The sequence below is a fragment of the Arachis ipaensis genome, chromosome B08, assembly GCF_000816755.2.
Source record: "Arachis ipaensis cultivar K30076 chromosome B08, Araip1.1, whole genome shotgun sequence".
NCBI lineage: Eukaryota > Viridiplantae > Streptophyta > Magnoliopsida > Fabales > Fabaceae > Arachis > Arachis ipaensis.
In genome coordinates this window covers 10,951,748-10,973,608 of record NC_029792.2, presented here as the reverse complement: position 1 = coordinate 10,973,608, position 21,861 = coordinate 10,951,748, and the positions used below count along the sequence as shown (strand labels likewise).

Here is a 21,861-nt window from a genome sequence, read left to right as displayed (position 1 = left end):
TATCCTATTTACTATCTATATCCCCAAATGTGAATTTACAATAAGGGCTAGAGAGGGCAGCAAATATCTTTGGGAGTCTTATTTCTTCAGATGCCCGAATCACTTGATCTCTGATTTTGTTCAGTTTGTGCAACAGAATATTTGAAACATATTCGAGCCTGAAGCCAAAAAAATTTAATCAATACTTCACTCAATACACCGACAAGGACAATCATGCATATTTTAATCAAGTGAGTCAAAATGGCCAACCCAACTGAACCGAAGACCATTCATATGCTGAATAAAATGTGATAAACATTCAATCATCAAGAAAAACTTTTCTGCATGCAAAAGAACTCAACTGAACACATAACAATCAAGTGAATCAAATGACAAACACCATTAAACTGAACACCAATCATATGCTGAATAAAACGTGATAAACATTCAATTATCAAGTAAATAATTTCTGCATGCAAAAGGACTCAACTAAACACACTAATAATCAAATGAATTAAAATAACCAACTCCACTGAACTGAATTTCATTGATGTTCTGAATAAAACTTAATAAACATTCAATCAGTAAGAAAAATATTTCTGCATGCAAAAGAACTTAACTGAACGCACTAACAATCAAGTGAATCAAATGACAAACACCTGTGAACCGAACACCAATCATGTGCTGAATATAACGTGATAAACATTCAATCATCAAGTAAATTATTTCTACATGCAAGAAAACTCAACTGAACGCGCTAACAATCAGGTGAATCAAATGATAAACACCAGTGAACCGAACACCAATCATGTGCTGAATAAAACGTGATAAACATTCAATCATCAAGTAAATCATTTCTGCATGTAAAATGACTCAACTAAACACACTAACAATCAAATGAATGAAAATGCGGAACTCCACTGAACAGAAAGAAAATAAGAACACATTTCCATTCCTATGCCCTAGTTACGCCAAAAAAATGGAATTAGATTAAGTCAATCTACTAAACGAAGTAACTCAATTCAGTAAACCTAAAATACAACTAAGAGAAATGCGAAAATACAAAATTTTAAATTAACAGTAGTTTTTATCATATCTTTCGCAGTCTCTGTTCTTGTTTTCGTTCGTTTTTTCTTCTTCCTTTCGAAATTTTCTCGCGATTCTTTTCCAGTACCGGTTTTCACAGAGAACACGAATGAAGTTTGAGAGATTTTGAAAGAGATTCAAAGTTCTCGAGTAGCAGTTTCAATGTTAAAGAAGGAACGTTATTTCATATCAAGGCGCGAATGAATATGTTAACGTTTCGGTGCTCTGGGCGCATGTATACACGCTCATTTAATGGTATTGGTTTTTTTTTTATTGGGCCAGTTTAGATGGATTTGGATAAAAAATTATATGAATATGTAGCATGACTGTTTAGTTTAATAGTCTAACAACATACTTTATCATATACTTTTAAACATTGATGGCAAAAAATAATAAATTCTGATGATCCTCTAGTATTTCTTTTTTTACGAAAATAAATCTTTTTATTTTTTTAGTTGAAGATGTAAAGTATAATATTTAACCGTTTAATATTTTATCTTTCATTTTTTTTTTGTCTCACATATAAAATATACTATAAGAATACCTTCTCAAGTGAAAAAAAAATAAAAGGATCCAATCCCGGAGTTTCACATCATATATAGATAGGATAATTGGTATACAAGAGCGTAGAGTTTGTGAAAATAACTAGCCCTTAATGCATTTCAACTCTAATTTGATCCATTGATGTCCAATAAAGAATTAAAGATTCTAATTAATAAAGTTATCTATTTTGGATGTTCCCTATGAGTTCGAATCCATCAACTAATCCGATCAATCTATAAGAGTTGTCTAACTCACAGCCCAAACCGCATAGGTTGAGGGACCTAAGTAACAATTTAGGTGGAAACTCAGGTGCAATCGATTTCACGTGAAGTTGATATCTAAGAGCCATTAGATGATTTAACTAATTTGACTAAATTTTCATCTAAGATATCAACTTCATGTGAAGTCAACTTCACTTGAATTTTCACCTACAATCTAACCACTTATTAAATAGAATTTCATCATATTTGAACTTTGTTTCCACCATATACAACCTCCTTACAAATCGAAAATACAGATAAGATTGAACGAATGAACCTACCTCCATCACTTTGAAACAACACAGTATAAATTTGTTAGATATGATTTTGGTCACTTCACACACATTCACATAAACCTAACGTTTACTTCTAAAATTCTTCTAACTTAAGCGTCAAAATCTTTAATTTTTTTTCTATAGTACACTCAATATCTTAAAAGGATATCAATATTCAATACCTAAGGATAAATGAATATTAAGACACACCGAAATAATAATCAGAGAGATATTGGTACTTTTAAAGCCGATATGGCAGGCACCGAAACTTGCTCCAAATACGTACAATACATAAACATCATCCTCCTCTTTATTGAATTGTCATCAAGAAAACAATATGCAAGGTGCTATTATAGAAGCGCCTGTAGCTCAGTGGATAGAGCGTCTGTTTCCTAAGCAGAAAGTCGTAGGTTCGACCCCTACCTGGCGCGTTTTTATAAACCACTAGAGAATGAAATGTTTTTTTATTTGTGTTCACACCTTACACAAATTGAACATTCTTTGGCTTAATCGCAGCCTTAATATAGCGATGACCAGACATTTTCTTTTCCGTCTAGCAAATTGTCACACGATATATATATATATATATATATAGGGGACTCGAACTCGGAGACTATGTCATTTGAGCTATTAAGAGTATGGGGAGACTATGTCATTTGAGCTATTACTTATTTGCTGTCACACGATATATTAGTATTGAATAATATAGCATTTGCATTATACATGATGTCATGAAATGAAGTATGATAATGAGAATGAATGATATGACATAGTATTTCCCTACTTAAAATGTGTCTTGCCAACCAACTAGATTTGACAGAGTTAGCAAATGGTATATTTTTTAGAACACTTTGTTATAAGCTTAATTCTTGGCAAAATGTAAAAAGGAAAAAAAAAAACAAAAACTGTTATAGAGGTATATATCCATTTCAGTAATTCAGAGTCTCAATATGCAACTAGTCATATTGTTGAAGAATGAAGATGGATAACTTCTTAATCAACAAAAAATCGTAATATTATTGGATACAAGTATGTTAAAATAATTCAACTAAAAGCTAATTTATTTATTGGATATAAGTATGTTAAAGCTTCAAAAAGTACATTTTCTTTTACTTGGTTAATTCAAGACATCTCTTTTTATAAGGGTTTCAAGTAAAGTACTCTCAAATAAATTTTATTTGTTCTAAAATAAAGAGAATTATAAAGTGATGAAATAATAGATAATCACACTTGAATTATGTTGTGAGATTCATTTGTATTAAAACAAATCTCTAATGATAATTAATAACTATGTTAAGTGTATACAAAAAGCAAANNNNCCTCACTTTTATTATTTTTCAAATGGAAAAATATATGGAACCAAAATGTGACCAGCCAAAAAGTAAACAAAATCGTTTAATTAAAATCACTTTTTGAATAATATGTTTGAAAACGCTCCTGAGATAACGGAGCACAAATCAAAACTCGATTTTTCATGGAACCCAAACATATTTTGACTGATTTTTGGTTGATATGTTTTTTGGTTCCTAGTTATTCTCTTTGTATATCCTTCTCTCTTCCCTTTTGTCATTCTTTTCAAAATTTATTGCATACCCAAAATAATCACACAAATCCATTTTCAAGTTTCTTATTTTGGGGGCAATTTTTACTTTTTATTTTGCCCAATATATTTTTTCTACTTTTATCATTTAGATAAGTAACATTGATTTCCTTGAATCTTGATGTTGAAGGAATAGTACAACAAGAGAAGCAAAGAAAGCAACAAATCCCCCACTTGACATCATCATTATTTTATTAATATTATGATTGTTAATTATTAATTTATTAATGATCATTTTACCAAAGAAAATAAAATAGTATTAAATAAGAAGAGATCATTCATCATTTGAGCTTTGAAGGCTTCTCCCTCCCTTCTTCAATACGCGCCTTTCTTCCTTCTCTCTCTCGTTCTCCGTGTACTGTCTTCTACAATTCAACTACAAATTCAAAAAAGTTTCAAGCTTTAAACCCTGAACAGCACCAAACTCAACGGCCCTTAACAACAATCAAGAGAGAAAGAAACCCCACGCTGAATTTTCGATCAGCACAAACAAAGGCAAGAACACTCACAATTCAAACTCCAATCGAAATCCTTTAGTTCTTCAAAAAAATGGGTAGCGCTTACAAAGCAGAGGAAGAGTACGACTACTTGTACAAGGTGGTGCTGATCGGAGACTCAGGTGTTGGGAAGTCGAACCTGTTGTCGAGGTTCACCAAGAACGAGTTCACCTTGGACTCAAAGTCCACCATTGGCGTCGAGTTCGCCACCCGAACCGTCCATGTTCACGACAAGATCGTCAAGGCTCAGATTTGGGACACTGCTGGCCAAGAAAGGTCTTTTCTTTTTTCCTCAATTCATGATCTTTCTTCTTCTCTTTTTGATTTTTGTTTTGCTCAATGCTATGTGTAAGATTTGTTTCCCGATGATGAATTGAATTGAGTAAATTTCGCAAATGAGTGATCTTGTTATGTTTAGAGGTATTGTTGGGTTTGATCTTGATGATCTGGGCACTGGATCACTGGTCACTGATCAATGAAACAGGGGATTCTGAAATCTGGAGTAGGATTGATTAGTGTGCCAATGATGGTGCTAGTTCTTTCTCTTTATGCTTTAATGATATGGTTTTGATGGATCATCGATGTGCTAATGTTGGATAATTGATTTCCTTAGTGTGTGTTGGTTGTTTTTTGTTTTTTTGGTGTGATGGGGTGAGTGTGTATGAATGCTTGATGTTTAATCCATTGGATCTGGGTGGGGTAGGATGCAAAATTGTTGTGTTATTTTGGTTGTTTTGCAATTTGTTCATTTTTGTCAAGATGAATTAATCCTAAACAATGGTTGTTCTGATCAATACTTAATGCATTGGAGTATTGGACTCTTAGCTCTGTGTGAATGGCTCTGGTAAAATAAACCATTTTGAAGTGAGATAATGTGACGATTAAGGTCAATCTTAATCTGCCAGTGAGAATGGTCTTACAAATACAAGAACATGGTGTTACATAAATTGTGAAATAGAGAGAAAGTGTGTAACATATTTAATGTAAGGTGAAAAGTTCTATGTTACATATGGATTATGGAATAACCTATTATGTAATAATACAATCTTTGTGGCCTTGTCTAGTTTAGTCTAGTCTAATATTCTAATCAGCATTCTTTTTTTTTCCTTTTTCCAAAATATGTGTACTCATTCTACATTCTTTACTCATTCCTGAATGGTGAATGCCATATTTATCTGTTTCTTTCTTCTCAATTATCACAGATACCGGGCAATCACAAGTGCTTATTACCGAGGAGCTGTAGGTGCATTGGTTGTGTATGACATCAGCAGGCATGTGACCTTTGAGAACGTGGAGAGATGGCTGAAGGAGCTTCGCGACCACACGGACGCCAACCTCGTCGTCATGCTGGTGGGGAACAAGGCGGATCTACGGCACCTGCGTGCCGTGCCAACGGAGGAAGCCAAGGAGTTTGCTGAGAGAGAGAAGATATACTTCATGGAAACATCAGCACTTGAGTCTTTGAATGTGGACAGTGCCTTCACAGAAGTGCTAACTCAGATATACAATGTTGTGAGTAGGAAGAGCCTTGAGGCTGTGAATGACACTGCAGCATTGCCAAAGGGACAGACCATAAATCTTGGAAGCAAAGATGATGTCTCAGCTGTTAAGAAATCTGGTTGCTGCTCGGCATAGTTTGTGAGAGATCAAAGAGAGCAATTCATCATCATAGACAGTGCGAAATAGTAGTATACTGAAATTTTTTTTTAGAATGCATATGAATGTTTGATACCTTACCATTTTGTTCTTCACATTTTTTTCCCACTTATTTTGGGAAATTTGGTGTATTGGCATATTCTATTGATTGATATGAATGAGTGATCTTTTTGGTTTTTGTGTTTTTTTTTTGGGATTTTGAAGATAATATTTAAGGTAGTGGATTTTAACTCATTTGAATTGGGTTAGGATGACTCATTAAAGAAATTTAATTTACAAATAGGACTTTTATGAATCTATTTATTTTACATTGGGTATAGACGTATAGTAGTGGAGAATTAGGAAGAAAAACAAGTGTGTTGGATCTTTGGTTCTTAAAATCAAGTAAATATTTAAAATATCTTAAAAGATGGAAATAAAATAAAATAAAATAATGAGATTTTAACAAGAACTATATATATATATATATTTTTTGGCTCTTTTTGTCAGTTTCCAAACTTGGACAAATTGTTGGTGCATGAACCAGTAGTACGTAGCATGGACCAAGTGGTTGGTTTCATGGCGAAGCAACGTGCGGACGAAGCATCTCCAGCTTTCCTCAAACCCCTTCATGTTATAATATTATACTTATGAAATTCCTTGCTCCACACGATGTAATGATATCGCTCTTTCATTTTCCTTATCATAACATAATTTACAAAACGTGATACACTCTGCATTGTTTAAGGATAATACATATTTGGGAAATCTAGTAATATTTGATTCAAGTAATATTTAGCATTACCAAATTTTTTTCACAAGAAACTCATCATTTCAAAAGCACTCTAAAAATGAATGTCTTCTTTGTCAAAACTCAAAACAATGAATTGAAGTTACCATCCAATTTTTAAAGTTCATTAATGGCTATAAGAAAGCAATAAAACTGTCCTGTGTAAATAAGTATCTGACAAAGACAAGCCACTGAGCAGAACCACAAAGCAAAAATAATGAAGTGCAGATTCATGAATTACAGATTTATAATGTAACTTAATTACACGATTATGTTGCTCCACTAATGCTAAAATGGGTACTGTTTGTATGAGAATGCATCATTTACCAGATGGCAGCAAACTTCATGCGCATTTTAAGAACATACATGATCTGCATAGAAAATCAATTTTGCCACCACCACCATGAAACACCAATGCTAAAACTTGCTACAAAATAGAAAACTAAGGCATGCAACCTAATGGTTCTATTTGTATTGATGCTGTGTCAGAAATTGGGAGGTGCTTGACCACAAAAGGGAGCTCCCACTGATGCCCCCCCAAAAGGATCAGAATCTTCCCAAATGATAACAAAGGCAGCACAATGTCAAATTCAATGCAAACTTGTAACGTTGGACTCAGAGACACTATCTACCACAAGGAACTGTGTTCCTCTAACCAGAGAATGTTAGAAGTTTCCTCATGCTGCTACCTATCCTATGTATGTACATGTTAGTGAGAAATTTGGCAAGAACAAAATCACTCTGGATTTTTTGTTTCATGCTCAGGAGATCCACCATTCTCAGACTTGGCCTTTATTTTTCCGTCAGCGGTGCCTCCATCATCTCCCAAAACATCAGCACTTAGCTTTCCCATCTTATTTTGTAAATCAGCAAGAGATTCCTTTGTCAATTTTGCTTTAGGACTTTTCTTTTTATTATCGACAAACTTTAGTTCCAGTCGATACAATGCTAAGCTATCTTGGTTGTTGATCTCATACTCATACAAATGCCACTCGAGATAGCTTAGGGGCTGGGGATCCATATAATAGGACCTCTTATGTCCCCCATGTTCCTTCATCACCTGCTTCCTTGATTCATGCCAGCCACGCCCATTGTAATCTGGAAGCGATCTTTGCTTTCTATTTCCGCTCACAAATGCCCTTCTAGGCTGGTCGAAGAAGAGCCACTCCCTCAAAGTTTCACCCTCAAGAAAAGAGAGATCAAATAACTCTGCAACAACAGAAGAAAGTACTGATTTAAACTTGAACAATAAAACTGCAGATGATAGCATGATTGTTGTTAAACAACAAATTAAATTGTAAGAATGTTATCAGTAATTGACTTCACGAACACACCAGGAGCTTTCCACGGGGATTTAGTTGAAGCAGCGCCCTCACATTTAGGGATGCCAACTTCCTTTCCCTGTGTCTTTGCAAGAAGTGCAGCAAATAAAGGGCCATCTTTTACTCCAATGCCTCCAGGGCGCAAAATTGGGGTCATTCCAGGAAGACCCTCGTTATTTGCCAAAAGCTCATGACCGCTGCTGCAGTAGTCCTGGCAAATTTGCAACCCTTGAGCAGGTCTGAAACAATCCCATAGAGAACATTTAGGGCCTAAAAAAGCAGAAGGAGGAGGGCAGATATTTGGAAGAACGTTGGGCATAGTATCCTCTTCACACTGTTTGGCCTCATTTTCAAAAAATTGGCCATAATCAAAGCCTTCTTCGATAACTAGTGTATGGGAATCCAACTGAGTAATCATATCTGAGGTATCACTTTGTAGAGTTGAAGCAGGGCCATCAAACTGACCAAATCCTTCAAAAGTATCATGTAACATGTGGCTATCATCAAAAGACTTCTGCAAGATACCAAGTGCACATCAGCTTATTTATTGCATCGAATCAGTGAAAGCACGAAATAAAACTAAATACACTACAAATATTCTGTTCATGCATATTCTATTTCAAATTATATCACAGAATTTCTTTTCTGCTTATAACCTAAATCTACGAATTTAACAAGTTAAAATTAATCTAAACAGGAAATCGAGAGCAATGCTGCATGCACTTCCCAAAATTCTCAACAACACTTTCAAATATATTGAACTATGGTTTTGCAAAAGTAAGCTGAGAGTACACAATACATAACCGGGACTAAACGGAACAGATGATGAGAAAAGAAAACACACAACATGAATTAGACTCAGTGTATCAGGACACTAAACTTACATAACTGTTACTACTAAGCTATATAACTATCACACCGATGAAAACAGTACCCAAACTATTAAGTCAATGCATTGTACAGAGCTAATTAATCATGCATTTTTTGTTGCTTTTTCTCTTTTCCCCTAATGGATCCCTAAAACTATAGTTAATTTTGAATCATGCCCTCTTTCACTTGACATAATTATGTCATAAACAGTTAAACAATTTGATCCTTTGATCTCTTTCTCCCATGGTCCATGGAAATCCATACTTGGCAATGGAAAAGCACCACTTTATCTTGCAAAAGTTTCCATATCTTAACTCTTTAAAAGATCACCAAAACATTATTTACAGGATGCAATCCATATTTAGCGAATTCTAAAAGAGAACTAAGAAGCATACTAAATGAAAGTAACAGCCATGCAACATAGACTTTCCAGAACTAGTGGCAGAAACTCACTTCATGAAAAGATGGATAGTTCACATCATGAACAGTGTGAGGATGCAGCTGAGTCTTCAATGTTTCAGGCTTTTCTAATGGACTGATTGCATCATCGTTCTCCTCAAGTTCTTGCAAAAGTTGAGCCAGCTCCCCTGGAAATGAACCAAGGCTTCCTTCCTATAGAAAACCAGCATATTTGATTACCAATAACAACCCAAGCCTTGCCCCACCAAGTGGGAAGATCAAGCAATTTGGTTTTATAAACGACACCATAATCCTATGTAAACTATAATTACAATCAAACCATTTAAATCTAAAACTACTATGCATATCACAAATAACTTCTGATATATATACTTAATTAGCTATGTCTATGATTATAAACATACAGCTAAGGAGGTTGCTGGAGACTCTAGTTCTGCTTTCCACTCTCTAAGCAGTTGATGCATCTGCTCCTCAAACATAACAATGTCTTTATACCTATTCTCCTTCCTTGAAGACTGAAGATTGATGAAAATTCCCTGAATTTTATCAAGATGGTGTTTTTCCTTCTCCTTCATGGATTGATGAGAAGAAGATCCACATTTGTTCTTCAAGTTGTCTTTCATCATTGCAATATTTATGAAAACAGACTATCTGCAATTAGAATCACCATCAGCATTCAGTATTTACACATGGATGCTAAATTTATGGAATAATAAACTAATTAAGAAAAAATATATATCATAATCAGTTGGAGGAAGGAAGCAGTGGGTTGTTGACTTGACTACACAAAACCCTAACCGGGGAGGGAAAAAGTTTCGATTTTGGGAATGAAACTGAAATCACCAAATTGTCCATCTTCCTAATTGAATTGTAAAATTTCAACAGCGCAATTATGATTGAAAGTTGTCCAAGAACGTGGAAACGAGAATTACCTTGAAGAAGGACAGAAGATACAAGTTCTTCTACAATTGGAAGGAGATCTCTTTTCCTTTGTGTCTGCTACATTACCATCAAAGCTTCGCACCGCATTGCATTAGCGTATGTATATTAGGGATCTTTTTGGTCATTCCTCATTATTAATATTATTTTTTCTTATGGGAAAAATGTTATTAAAAAAAGGAATATTTTCATAAGTATTTATTTAATGATAAACACACATAATGTAAGCTTCCTGCACTAAAATGTTGAAAAGAGGAAGCGATTATTTGATATTTAATAATAAAGTATTAGAATTTAATTAAGGTGTTAATTTTTTTCAATCAAACTAATTTTATTTAAAATTATCCTTTTTATCTTAAATTCTAATGTTACACTTTTATTTTAAATCCTAAATTCTAAATACTCCAAATGAGATTTGAATATTAAAAATAGTTTTCTATACTTTTTTTATTTTTGTTATATTATATACAAAATTGGCTAATAACTTAAAAAGTACTACTTAGATTTAATACGAAGTCCTCGCTCCTCATATTGCTCCTTAAATCACTTTTCATAAACAAAAGTTAAATTTAATAAAGTCTATATTGTATTTATGTTTGGTTTATTTACAAACACAAAAAGGTTGTCATATTGAAATATAAACCAGCCAGAAATAAATCGGCTCAATTTTATGGTTATGGAGGGCATGTGTGTGCTATGCTTGGATATGGAGTTAGGGGGGACTACACTAATATATAGAACAGATTTTTGTCAGTTTGAGCTGAAGGAATTCGGACCGTGCGTGTTCTTTGGGTTGGTATTTTTTATTAACAAATCGCAGGTCCGAATTGATGGGTAATAAGATAGAAATTCGAGTAGAAGAATTCGGACCCAACGAATTCAAAACTAAGGAATGGGAATGCAAATCGCACGGTCCGAGTTCTTAGCTGAGAGATTCAATTGGAGATCATTGAACTCGGACCCTCCGTTTTGTGAAACGGTTTGGTAGAAATCTGATGGTCCGCATTCAATCTTTTAATTTTTTTTTTTGTTCAAGTTAACCTAGTCGTAGGGTTCGAGTTCCTTAAAGTTGGTGATATAAAAGGGTGAAGTGAAGTGGTGGGACATTAACTGCGTCTTCCTTCTTCTTCTTGAACGGCTGCGTCTTCCTTCTTAAAAAAACTCTCTCTTTTTTTCAGTTTTGATTTTGATAATGTAGTATCTAAGACTAAGGTTATGCTTCTTTTGTGGTGAGTGAAAAAAATGAGTGACAGAGTATTGCTAAAAATATTTTATTTTGGTCAAATTTTGTTAGAAACGGTTGAAGGAGTAAAATTTATTTGTGAAAACCCAGTAGATGTTGTTATTCCTTTTATTATCTCATTTGAGGAGCTCAAAGGAGTAATCTGTGAAAAAATTGGTTCTGAGAGGGCAAGAAAGATATCATGTATTCTATACAGATATCCCATACCGGTGTTTGGTGGATTCGTACAGTATCAAACCAAATATGTGACGGACGAAGCGAGCATGCAGGAGATGTTTTCAATGTATATTGAAAACTGGTCTCAGATCTCGTTCATCGAGTTGTATGTTGAGTTTGAACAATCTGAGGCTGACCGGAATATTCTACAGGAAGATTATTATAGTGACAGTGAAGAAGAGTTCGAAAGCAACTATAAATTTGTTGTTCCAGATGGTGATGAAGATCAAGGTGACAGAACCATGGAGCCAGATGTGACACAAGTGGCAAATGCACTCGCAAACAAAGTGCCGTTTGAGGAGTCATCATTCATGCGAGTTTTAGACTTGGAAGCCATGCATGTTCCGGAATTTTCAGAATATATGACTGCAGGTACGTAATCGTGATAGAAGTGTTTTTTTAGTTAGACATTGATTGATTTATTACTAATTTACCCTTTTTTAGCATTATTTAATCATGCATTATGTGTCGTAGTTGTAAGGATCCAACCGGTCCTCGACCCGTTAAGGAGTTTTTTTTTCCTTTATATGCTTAAAGTGTTTATTAGGAAATAATATTTAAGTTGGCTATGATATGGTTGTAGCAAATTGCATGACTTTTTAATTATTATGTGCACAGGTTCGATCTATTGTACGGTTCAAATGCCATGAACTGGACAGGACCGGTGCGGTTCGGTTGGTTTTCCGGTCGATCCGGCCGGTCCGGTTTTTTATATTTGCTGTTGATGTGCTTATTTTGTTTAGCGTGACATCATAACATGTTGAAGGTTTTGATTTATAGCATACTGGATGCAGTAAAATTTGATTTACCTTTAGAATCGGTTTTGAAATATCTGCGTATTAATGAGATTTATCTTATGGCATTTGTCCCAGCAGAAATTCCTATCGTCGCAGATGGTGAATTTGCCGTTGGGATGGAGTTCAGTTCCAGAGAAGCTGTTATTAAGGCGGTAAAAGAGTATACCATACGACGAAGCATAGACTACCGGGTATATGAGTCTGAGCCGTTGACATTTTATGCCAAGTGTACACAGTATGGGTCAGGGTGTGATTGGCTTATCAGGGTTAGCTTGATCAGCACGAAGTACTGTTGGGTTATAAGGAGGTATAATGGTAGCCACACATGTACTACAGCCACCATTTCACAGGATCATTCGAAGCTGGACTCTATCACAATTGCAGAAGCAATAAAGCCACTGGTTGAAGCTGACCCCTCCTTAAAGGTAAAATCGGTTATAGCAGAAGTGCAATCGAAATTCAACAACACCGTTAGTTACCGGAAAGCATGGTTGGCTAAGCAGAGGGCAGTAGAAAAAATATTTGGAGGTTGGGAAGCATCGTATGAAGCGTTGCCTATATGGTTTGAGGCCATGTGTCACAAGGAGTCATCAGCTGTTGTCCATTTTGAGACTATGCCTGCATATCAAGGCGATGACTTGGTGGGTGACATTCGGGTACTGCATCGTATATTTTGGAGTTATTACCCTTGTATTAGGGCATTCAGACATTGTAAGCCAATTGTCCAGGTGGATGGGACTCACTTGTACGGAAAGTATAAGGGTTGTCTGCTTGTGACAGTTTCACAGGATGGCAACAACAATATCGTCCCGATTGCGTTTGCTATTGTTGAGGGAGAGACTTCTGAGGCATGGCATTTTTTCCTTAGTAACCTCCGTCAACATGTTGTTACTCGGGATGGAGTGGGTCTAATATCTGACAGGCACGAGTCCATCAATAAAGCTGTGGAACGTAGTAACGGAGCTTGGTCACCTCCTAGAGCTTTTCATATGTTTTGCATCAGGCATATAGAGTCCAATTTTATGAGAAAGTTCAAGGCACCGCACCTACAAAAATTGGCCGTTAACATCGGTAAACGTTTACTAAATTTAATCAAATTATTAATAGAATTGCCTTAAATAAATCTATTGAACTCAATTACTTTGCTTTCTATATGCTTTGATCTGCTAGGATATTCCAGGACAGTGCGGGAGTACGAAGTGCGTTACCAGGGGTTAAGGGACCGCGGAGAGGCGTACACAAACTAGTTAAACCGAATTCCTCGCGAACAGTACGCATTGGCCTTTGATGGCGGGTACCGATGGGGTCACATGACGACGAATCTAGTGGAGTGCATCAACTCAGTTTTGAAGGGTGCACGCAATCTTCCTATTACTGCTCTTGTGAAGGCAACATTCTACAGGCTAAATGAGTTGTTCACCCGTAAAAGAGCAGAGGCGGAAGCTCGGATCAATGTTGGCCATGTGTTTTCTGAGATAGTGACATCGAAGTTGCATGCAAACCAACTTGCATCAGGAAACATCCAAGTTAGTTGTTTTGACCGCCAGAATGAGGTATTTGAGGTTCGTGAGATGCCAAGTGGACTGGAGTTTGCAGTTGATCTACGTAGCCTTCGATGTGACTGTGGTGAGTTCCAGGTGGACCGAATTCCCTGCACGTAGTGATACCTGTTTGTCCAATGCATCACCCAAATTGAATGAGTCGGTGTCATGGCCCAGTTAAGGTTTTTAGGTCCAGTCAGAACCTCTCCATGCGCCTTATCCAAACTCTATTCCTGAGTAGGTACTCCCTGAACGAAACCAAACTGTCGCCTGACCCTATCGGTGGCATGCCACTCGATACATTCAAATGACATCAATGGTACTGTGGCGCTCCAGACAACCGATTGCATGTAGATTTCAGGAGGAATTATGTTCGGATCCACACGATCCACAGCATAGGCAACCCAGGCAAACTGGACAAATAAAGGAAACTCATGATTACAACCCACAATTCAAATAACAATAACAATGACTGATAGTTTTGTCGAAGCCCAATATTCCCAAAACTAATACTTCTTTAATTAAAACACACCTGGCCTTCCTGAAGTTCATCAAAGGCCTTCCTAAAGTGAGCTAGCTTCAGAAATCTATATCGTTGGTCACCACGCTCCCAGTTAAGCTACCTAATACGATGTCCTCAATTAGCTCAACTGAATCTTAAATATCAAGAAACGGATAGATTGTAACATAATATTACCTGTTTGCTAGTGGAAAACTGCGGGGTTCTCTAGGAAACGGCGATATATAGGGCAATCGGATCCAAGCCCAATCGAGCAGAAGTGTTAGTGGACCATCTATTTCCTTACAGTTATAACGAGATGCCCTGCATAGCGCCCTGTAAAGGTGTGCTAGGCATGCCGAACCCCAACTAAACTGTCCAATATTGACAAAATCACGAAGCAAGGGTAGAAATTTCCAGTGCACACCTGCCCCAGACTTATCCCCAAACAGTATCGTCCCAATCAGCAACATAATGTGACACCTCACATACCTAGTAATTAATGACAATCTAGTATTATAACATATCTGTAGCATTATATAATACAATGGTTAATACATTAATAGAAAAATATCTAATCTAGCATATTAGGCAATTATGAGACAATATTACATAATCCAGATGGCTAGTACATCAATAAGTTCAGCAACATAATATGACACCTCACATACCTCTGTATACTGATTTCGTCAGTCAATTCTAAATTCTCTTTTAGATTCCGCAACCATGTCAGTTTTATGCAGCTTGATCTACAGTCCTCCTTACGAGGTGCAACCCCAAATTGAAGCAAACACTCCGCCTCCATGGCTTCAAAACTACTCATTGTCATCCCTGTGACTGGAAGACCATCTGTGGGAAGACCAAGTATTAGAGCCACATCTTCAAGAATCACGGAACATTCACCAATGGGAAGGTGAAACGTGTGTGTGTCTGGGTGCCAACGTTCGATTAGAGCATTTACCAATGCTTTCTGACACTGAACTATCCCAATCTGAGACACATGATAGAACCCGGTAATTCATAAATGCTCCTCCACCTTATCGTTGTACCGATCCAGAGGAACTGGGTGGTTACATGTCAACATTCTTAATTTCTACAAAAAAACATAACAAATTACTAGTCATATTATAATTATCAATTACTAACTTCCCATCATCAATCATTTCACTAATTCCTTATATAACTAATTCTTTTAACTTCTAAAATTATTTAATTAATCCTTAAAATTATTCATAATTACAAATAAAATTCATTACCAATACATTTATTCTTAATGAAAATTCTCAACAATATTACAACATCTTAAATAGTATCTAATACTAATTACACATTTGTTAAACATTTTCTCCTCAATAATAAAAAATATTAACAATCAGTATATGCCATCATTCGTATTCTACAAAATTTTAACATTCATATTCTAAAAACTATAAACATTGTCATAATAAAAAATCTAGCATGGCTTAATTAAAATAATCCTATTAATTATTCAACATTAACATTTTCTCACTCACAATAACAATAACAATAACATTAACATAAAAAAATTTAGAAAAATCTAACAAATATTGAAAAATTATTCATAATTCATCTATTTTTATATTTTTCAACTGCATTTCTAACAACAATTATAAAAATTAAATTCTTAATATTAATAATTATAAATATAAAAAAATTTGTAAAATTTAAAAATAATTGAAAAAAACTTACATAATCAGGATCACTGAGATAATGAATAATATGAAGCTCAGATCGATCAACATCTTTAACTTTATATTTTTTGGGCATTATTTCTTCTCCTCCACCATGCAAAGCTCAGCTTCAGAAAGGAAGAAGAAGGTGTGAGAGTGAAGTGTGAGTGATGGCTTTGGTTTTCGGATGGTGAGGGAGGGTTAAAGTTGTTTGTTTCTTCAAAAAGGGGCACCGTTCGGGGATAAAGCAGAGAGCGACGCGTGTTCAGTGCTTGACTGAACTCGGACCGTGCGATTGGTTTGAGTAGAAATCGGACGGTCCGTAACGCTATGCAACTTGGAGGGTCCGAGTTGGGCAGTGGCCTCAACAGACTACACGCTACTCGGACCGTGCGTCTTGTGACTCGCACTCGGAGGGTCCGAATTATTCCCCCTGACACCACCATTCTGTATAGCACTCCCCTCCCCCATATCAGCGCACTACACCTTCGATGGTTCTATATGTAAATTAAAAAGCGAAATAAATCTCTGTCCACTACATATAATTTAATGGGCCTTTAATAAGAGAATTTATCTTTAACATGTTACCAGGAAACAGCATTTTGGAAGCTACTAATTTTTATCTTTTGATTCTAATTAATTCAGACGTGTTACAAATACAATTTTTTTCGTTTACAAGTCATACAAGTTAAGCCAAACTCAATAAAAATGAGAATTACCGGTACGAACGTGTAAACACGTGCGCTACTCAACAGTTTTCATAGCACGCTCACTCACAAAGTCACCATTATAAAAGATGCTTCTTCTTCTTCCTCGATCAAAACCACAACCGTCAAGATTCAAACCACGTCCGAAAACTCTGAAAAATTGTCAAAATCGTCGCCAACGCTCAAGGAAATCAACAAGAAACTTCAAAATCTCCATAAAAAAAACCGAAAGATTATTTAAGGTATTGTTTCACTAATCTTCGAGGTTTTTCACTTTTTGTTTCTCATTTCGAATGCGAAACACTATATCGTCGTATTCCTGTTTGTTAAGTAGATTCATTATGTGTTCTTGGTTGAAAATAGATATTACCATTCTCGTCAAACTGTTTAATAGGTGATAACTGTTTTACGTTTTGTTTAATGTATATTTTAATGTGTTTTTGTGCATGTTTACATGTTTGGAACTGAGTTTGTATAAATAGAAACTTTCACTGTATTTCAAGTAAATTCAACTGTAACTGGTGTTGTTGTTCTTGAATTTGTACTTGTGGTTCTGGTGTCATTTTATGCATATTTGGTTGACTTGAATATCATTTTGAAATCATATAATGTCATGTAACCCAAAAAATAATAGAGGTGTATGTGATTGGTATTTGGGTGTATATGACTGATATTTGGGTGTATATCAATCGAATTGGAGTGTAATTGGTGCTATTGTTCTATACCTAGTGTAACTAGAAACAGAGTATTGTCTTGTGCTTTTGGTGTCATTTTATGCAGGTTTGGTTGACTTGAATATAATTTTGAATATAATTTTGAACTAATATAATGTCATGTAATTCAAAAAATAATAGAGGTATATGTGACTGGTATTTGGGTGTATATGGCTGGTATTTGGGTGTATATCAATCAAACTCGAATGTAACTGTTGATGTTTTTTTATCGATTAACAATATTTTAATTTATTCCTTACAGTAAAAATGGCAAGCAAGAACCCTGGTGGAAAAAAAAATACAATGTAAGCACACATATATCTTAGACTAACTCAATTTTTCTTTGTATAAATATAGCTTATTTAAATGATTTTCGTTTCGTTTCTTTACAGCAAACCAAAGATTTGAGATGCTCAACAAGACTATTGAATAAAAAGTTCCAACACATGAGAGAAGAAAAGAAAGTCATCGTCTGGGAATTCGGATTTGATGGTTTGATGCACATCCCACCGATAAATCTGCCACATAAACTCTTGAAGCAGTTGGCATATAGCTTCAATGTGGTAATAAACAAATTGGACACCCGGTACGATGAATTGACCATCAACCCCAAAAAAATAGGAGTTGCACTTCGCTTGAATGCATCTGGTAAATGATTGCACAAAACCTTTATACTTGCATTCTTTGTAATCTATTATTCTGAACTCATATTATCTCATGTAATAAAAAAATAAATTGAGGTGTATATGGTTGGTATTTGGATGTATTTTAAGTGAATTAGAGTGTAATTGGTGATCTTGTTTTGCTGCTTCTGTAGGGGACCTATTTCCAGAAAAAGTTAATTTAAAGTTATCTAAGGAGGAAAAAGAAGTTTTTAGAAGGTTCCAGGGCAAAACATTGAAGAATCTGACGGATGAGATGATGGATATTGGTGTTGACACTGATGAAGATTGCCTTATGTTTAAAAGGGTTTTCATCCTTTATATTCAAATGGCGTTCTTGTTGTCGACAATGATAAACAAAATTTCTCCGGTCCACATGCCTCTAATTTTTTGCCTGGACAACATAAGGGAGTGGAACTAGGGTGGCTATGTCCTCGAATTCATCATCAAGGGCACAAGCGAGCACCACTTGAAAAAGAAAAAATCTATTGATGGCTGCCTCTATGCCTTGATGATTGTATACTTTCATGAAACAAAACACAAAAACAAGAATGCAGATGCAATCCCTAGACCGTCCTGGATGAGGCATTGGAATAGGAAGTTACTGCTTCAAAGAATCAAATCTGAAATTGAGGGTCATATGGTAACTGAACAGAATCCTTTCTCTAATTTGGGTGTATTTGTTTTATGTACATGGTGTACATTAATATTTTAACTGTTTTAGGGCATCGTCAAGAGGGAGGAACTGAAAAAGAAATTGAAGACAATGAAAAAGGAAGAAAAGAGGGAAAAAAAAGAAAAAGACAAAAAAGGGACATTTCATCGGAGAGTGATGTTTCTATTTCCTCTGAGTCTGAACAAGACTTAGAGGAACCAACAAAAACAAGAAAACAACCAACCAGAATAGCAAAAAAGTAAGTAATATTGTTGGGTGTATTTTGTCTTTTTACGGTATTTTTTGCTAATGATTGTTTGCTGTCCAGAATGATATCAAAAAAGAAGAAGCAGACTGTAGAGGATTGCTCTTCGGAAAACGAAAGTGGATCTGATTATGAGTAAGATTCTGAAATTGTCATTGCATTCCTATGTTTCTGTTTATATCAAAATTTTATGTAGTAACAGAGTGTTTCTCATTTATTGTCAGAAGTGAAGAATCGGAGCCAATAATAAAATAAAAATCGAAGAAAAAAGTACAGACTCCACCAAAAAGTATGCATTGCTTTCGGGGGTATTTTATCATTAATTTTGTTGTGTTTGTGTGATTGATACTTCTTTGATTTCCAGGACGCAATCCAGAAAAAGAAAGTACTTTGTTGAGGATTCATCATCTGAAACTGAATTCGATGATCTGTAAGATACATTGTAAAGCTATCTTACTCTTTTTCATCAAAATTTTATTTGTTAACTTATTCTTTTGTATGTACTGTCAGAACTGAAGAAATACAACAATTTTTAGTGAATCAAAAAAAGAAAAAAACAAATGAAAAGGCTGCACAAGAGTATGTTGAATTTGGGTGTAGATTGCCAATTTTAAGGTGTTTTTGTTGCTGATGATTGTTTTTGCTTTTCCAGGATGCAGGAAAAAAGGGCAAACATACCGGAAGCTAGGCTCCCCTCGACAGAAGCTCACTATGATTTCTCTGAAACGTAAGATCCTTTATTTGATAAAATTTCGTAGATCCTGATGTAATTAAATAGTCTACTTTTACTGAATGATGTTTATTTTGTCCTTAGAATGTCAGAGGTGAACCTGGAAAGTGAAAATGATCCTATGTTTCAAACACAGACGGATCAAAGCAGTGTAAACAAACCAAGTGATAGCATGTAATTTTTGTTTCTATTTCCATTTGCTTAATTCTTGTGTTACCATCTTCTGCTTCTGATTCTGTATATATTTTTTTAGAAAAAAAATCCTTTAATGTTTTATTCAAGAAAAAAAAACAGGAAAAAAAAGAAAAATCTGCAACTATGTAAGTTCTCATAAAACAGAGGCTGTGTTTTTATTCAATGCTTGAGGTGTATTCTGACATGATTTTTGTGAATTTCAGGTTGGGTGTAGAAGAAGAATCATTCAATGACCTGGCTTAACAAAAGAGGTTGTGTTTCTATTCAATGCTTGAGGTGTATTCTGACATGATTTCGGTGGATTTCAAGTTGGGTGTAGAAGAAGAATCATTTAATGACCCGGCTCACCAAAAAATGATTGTTGTTCGGAAAGAGACATATTCGCAATCTGAACCACTCGAGATGTGAGTTTTTCAACTAAATTTCAACCTTCTAATCTTCTATTTTAAGAGAGTTTATTAACTTTTTATTGTTGTCTTGGTTAGAGTTCTGCTTTAAATATGTCTACCTCCGTTAGAGACGAGAGCATCAAGCTCTCTGTAGAATGAACCAACCCCTCCAAAGTCTCCGAGCGAAAAAATTAGAGAAGAAACAATTAAGGGGTAAGGAATAATATTTGGTTACATGTCTTTTATATAGAGGTGTATTTGGTTTTTATTTGGGTGTATCTCTTGTGAATTGAGGTGGAATTAATTTTTTTTCTAATTTAAAACATTTTCTTTAGTCGTGCAGCACTCCACAACCCCATCAAGCTGCTAATGGCACACCCACAGAACCAGCAGCTCCTTCTAAAATGTAAGTTTAACACAATATAACTCTCTTTTGATATCATCGTCTATTCTTATTCTTATAGTATTTTGTACGTCAACATGCAGTCAACCAGCCCCTCAAGCCACTGCTGCATTGATGATGATGGCCAGGGCAGTATCCTTTGTACCGAAAAAATTTCCTACGCCATCATTCAGCCTTGGCTTTACTGATTCGAGTCAAGAAGAGACACTGAATTAGGAGGGGCGATCGGCGTCTGAAAAGAGAAAGAGTCAAGAGAGCCCGATTCTGGTTGAAGACTTAGAGGAACTGGTGGAACAAGTTGCAAACGTTTGCGGCAGCCTTGAATTTTGCAGAGGATAGAAGTCCCTCGCTCCAAAAGTTTGAAACTCTTGCGAGGAGGAGTGAGGTGTCAGGCGACCTCAAAGAAAAGTGCTTCCTCTGGACCACTAATATAAAGACCTATAAAGATGGAAGCATTAATGAGTGGGAGACAATGTGCATCCTCAATGCTCAACAATCGATGGAGATCTCAAAAATCCATTTTGCATCTTTAAAAGCTGATACACATATTGAAGCTGAGGTAATTTTAGAATAAGATTAATGATTTAATTATGAGTTGTGATTGCAATATTGATATAATTAATTTGGGTATTTTATTTTTCTAGATTGTGATTGCAATGTGTCTAATTCTTAACGAAACAAGAATCAAAAGATTTGAATAATAAGTTTATTGCCTGCCCCTTGATATTGTGGTAAGGTGTATTAAGCTCAAATTTCGGTGTATTTATGTAATGTATTGTGTGTAGTAACTATTTCTTTCGGTGTTATACAAATTCTGCAGAATATGGCTTTGGAATCATGGCGGTGGCGAGTTCTTACATTTAAAAAATAAAAAGCCCTTCGATATTCAAGACTACAAAATGTACATCTCTTATTTGGATATGAAAAAATTGTCATCCC

General features: G+C 35.3%; 3 protein-coding genes and 1 non-coding gene across 4 annotated transcripts; 2 read left to right on the top strand and 2 right to left on the bottom strand.

Annotated features, from left to right (window-relative positions):
• Positions 2,502-2,574, top strand: TRNAR-CCU. The gene has a single exon. It is a non-coding gene; the product is annotated as a tRNA-Arg (tRNA).
• On the top strand, positions 4,024-6,080 carry LOC107613038 (ras-related protein RABA1f). Its single transcript, XM_016314870.2, has 2 exons — positions 4,024-4,516; positions 5,443-6,080. Exons 1-2 carry the CDS (start codon positions 4,293-4,295, stop codon positions 5,873-5,875), a joined length of 657 nt encoding a protein of 218 aa, XP_016170356.1. The 5' UTR covers positions 4,024-4,292; the 3' UTR covers positions 5,876-6,080.
• On the bottom strand, positions 6,858-10,358 carry LOC107613037 (transcription factor VOZ1). Its single transcript, XM_016314869.2, has 5 exons — positions 10,210-10,358; positions 9,682-9,928; positions 9,311-9,469; positions 8,000-8,501; positions 6,858-7,874 (listed from the first exon to the last, which is right to left on the bottom strand). The coding sequence occupies exons 2-5, from the start codon at positions 9,901-9,903 to the stop codon at positions 7,402-7,404; spliced, it is 1,356 nt and encodes a 451-aa protein (XP_016170355.1). The 5' UTR covers positions 9,904-9,928; positions 10,210-10,358; the 3' UTR covers positions 6,858-7,401.
• On the bottom strand, positions 14,679-15,602 carry LOC110265203 (serine/threonine-protein phosphatase 7 long form homolog). The gene is made up of 2 exons (XM_021108069.1): positions 15,184-15,602; positions 14,679-15,004 (listed from the first exon to the last, which is right to left on the bottom strand). The coding sequence occupies exons 1-2, from the start codon at positions 15,339-15,341 to the stop codon at positions 14,707-14,709; spliced, it is 456 nt and encodes a 151-aa protein (XP_020963728.1). The 5' UTR covers positions 15,342-15,602; the 3' UTR covers positions 14,679-14,706.

Bases quoted from the DNA above. Each gene is read 5' to 3' on its own strand.
- LOC107613038 (XM_016314870.2), top strand. From the start codon at position 4,293: ATGGGTAGCGCTTACAAAGCAGAGGAAGAGTACGACTACTTGTACAAG. The intron at 4,517-5,442 runs GTCTTTTCTTTT...CAATTATCACAG, and splicing joins GACACTGCTGGCCAAGAAAG to ATACCGGGCAATCACAAGTG.
- LOC107613037 (XM_016314869.2), bottom strand. From the start codon at position 9,903: ATGATGAAAGACAACTTGAAGAACAAATGTGGATCTTCTTCTCATCAA. The intron at 9,470-9,681 runs GTATGTTTATAA...GGTTTTCTATAG, and splicing joins CTCCAGCAACCTCCTTAGCT to GAAGGAAGCCTTGGTTCATT. The intron at 7,875-7,999 runs GTGTGTTCGTGA...CTGTTGTTGCAG, and splicing joins ATCCCCGTGGAAAGCTCCTG to AGTTATTTGATCTCTCTTTT.
- LOC110265203 (XM_021108069.1), bottom strand. From the start codon at position 15,341: ATGACAATGAGTAGTTTTGAAGCCATGGAGGCGGAGTGTTTGCTTCAA. The intron at 15,005-15,183 runs GTATGTGAGGTG...ATTAATTACTAG, and splicing joins GACGAAATCAGTATACAGAG to GTATGTGAGGTGTCACATTA.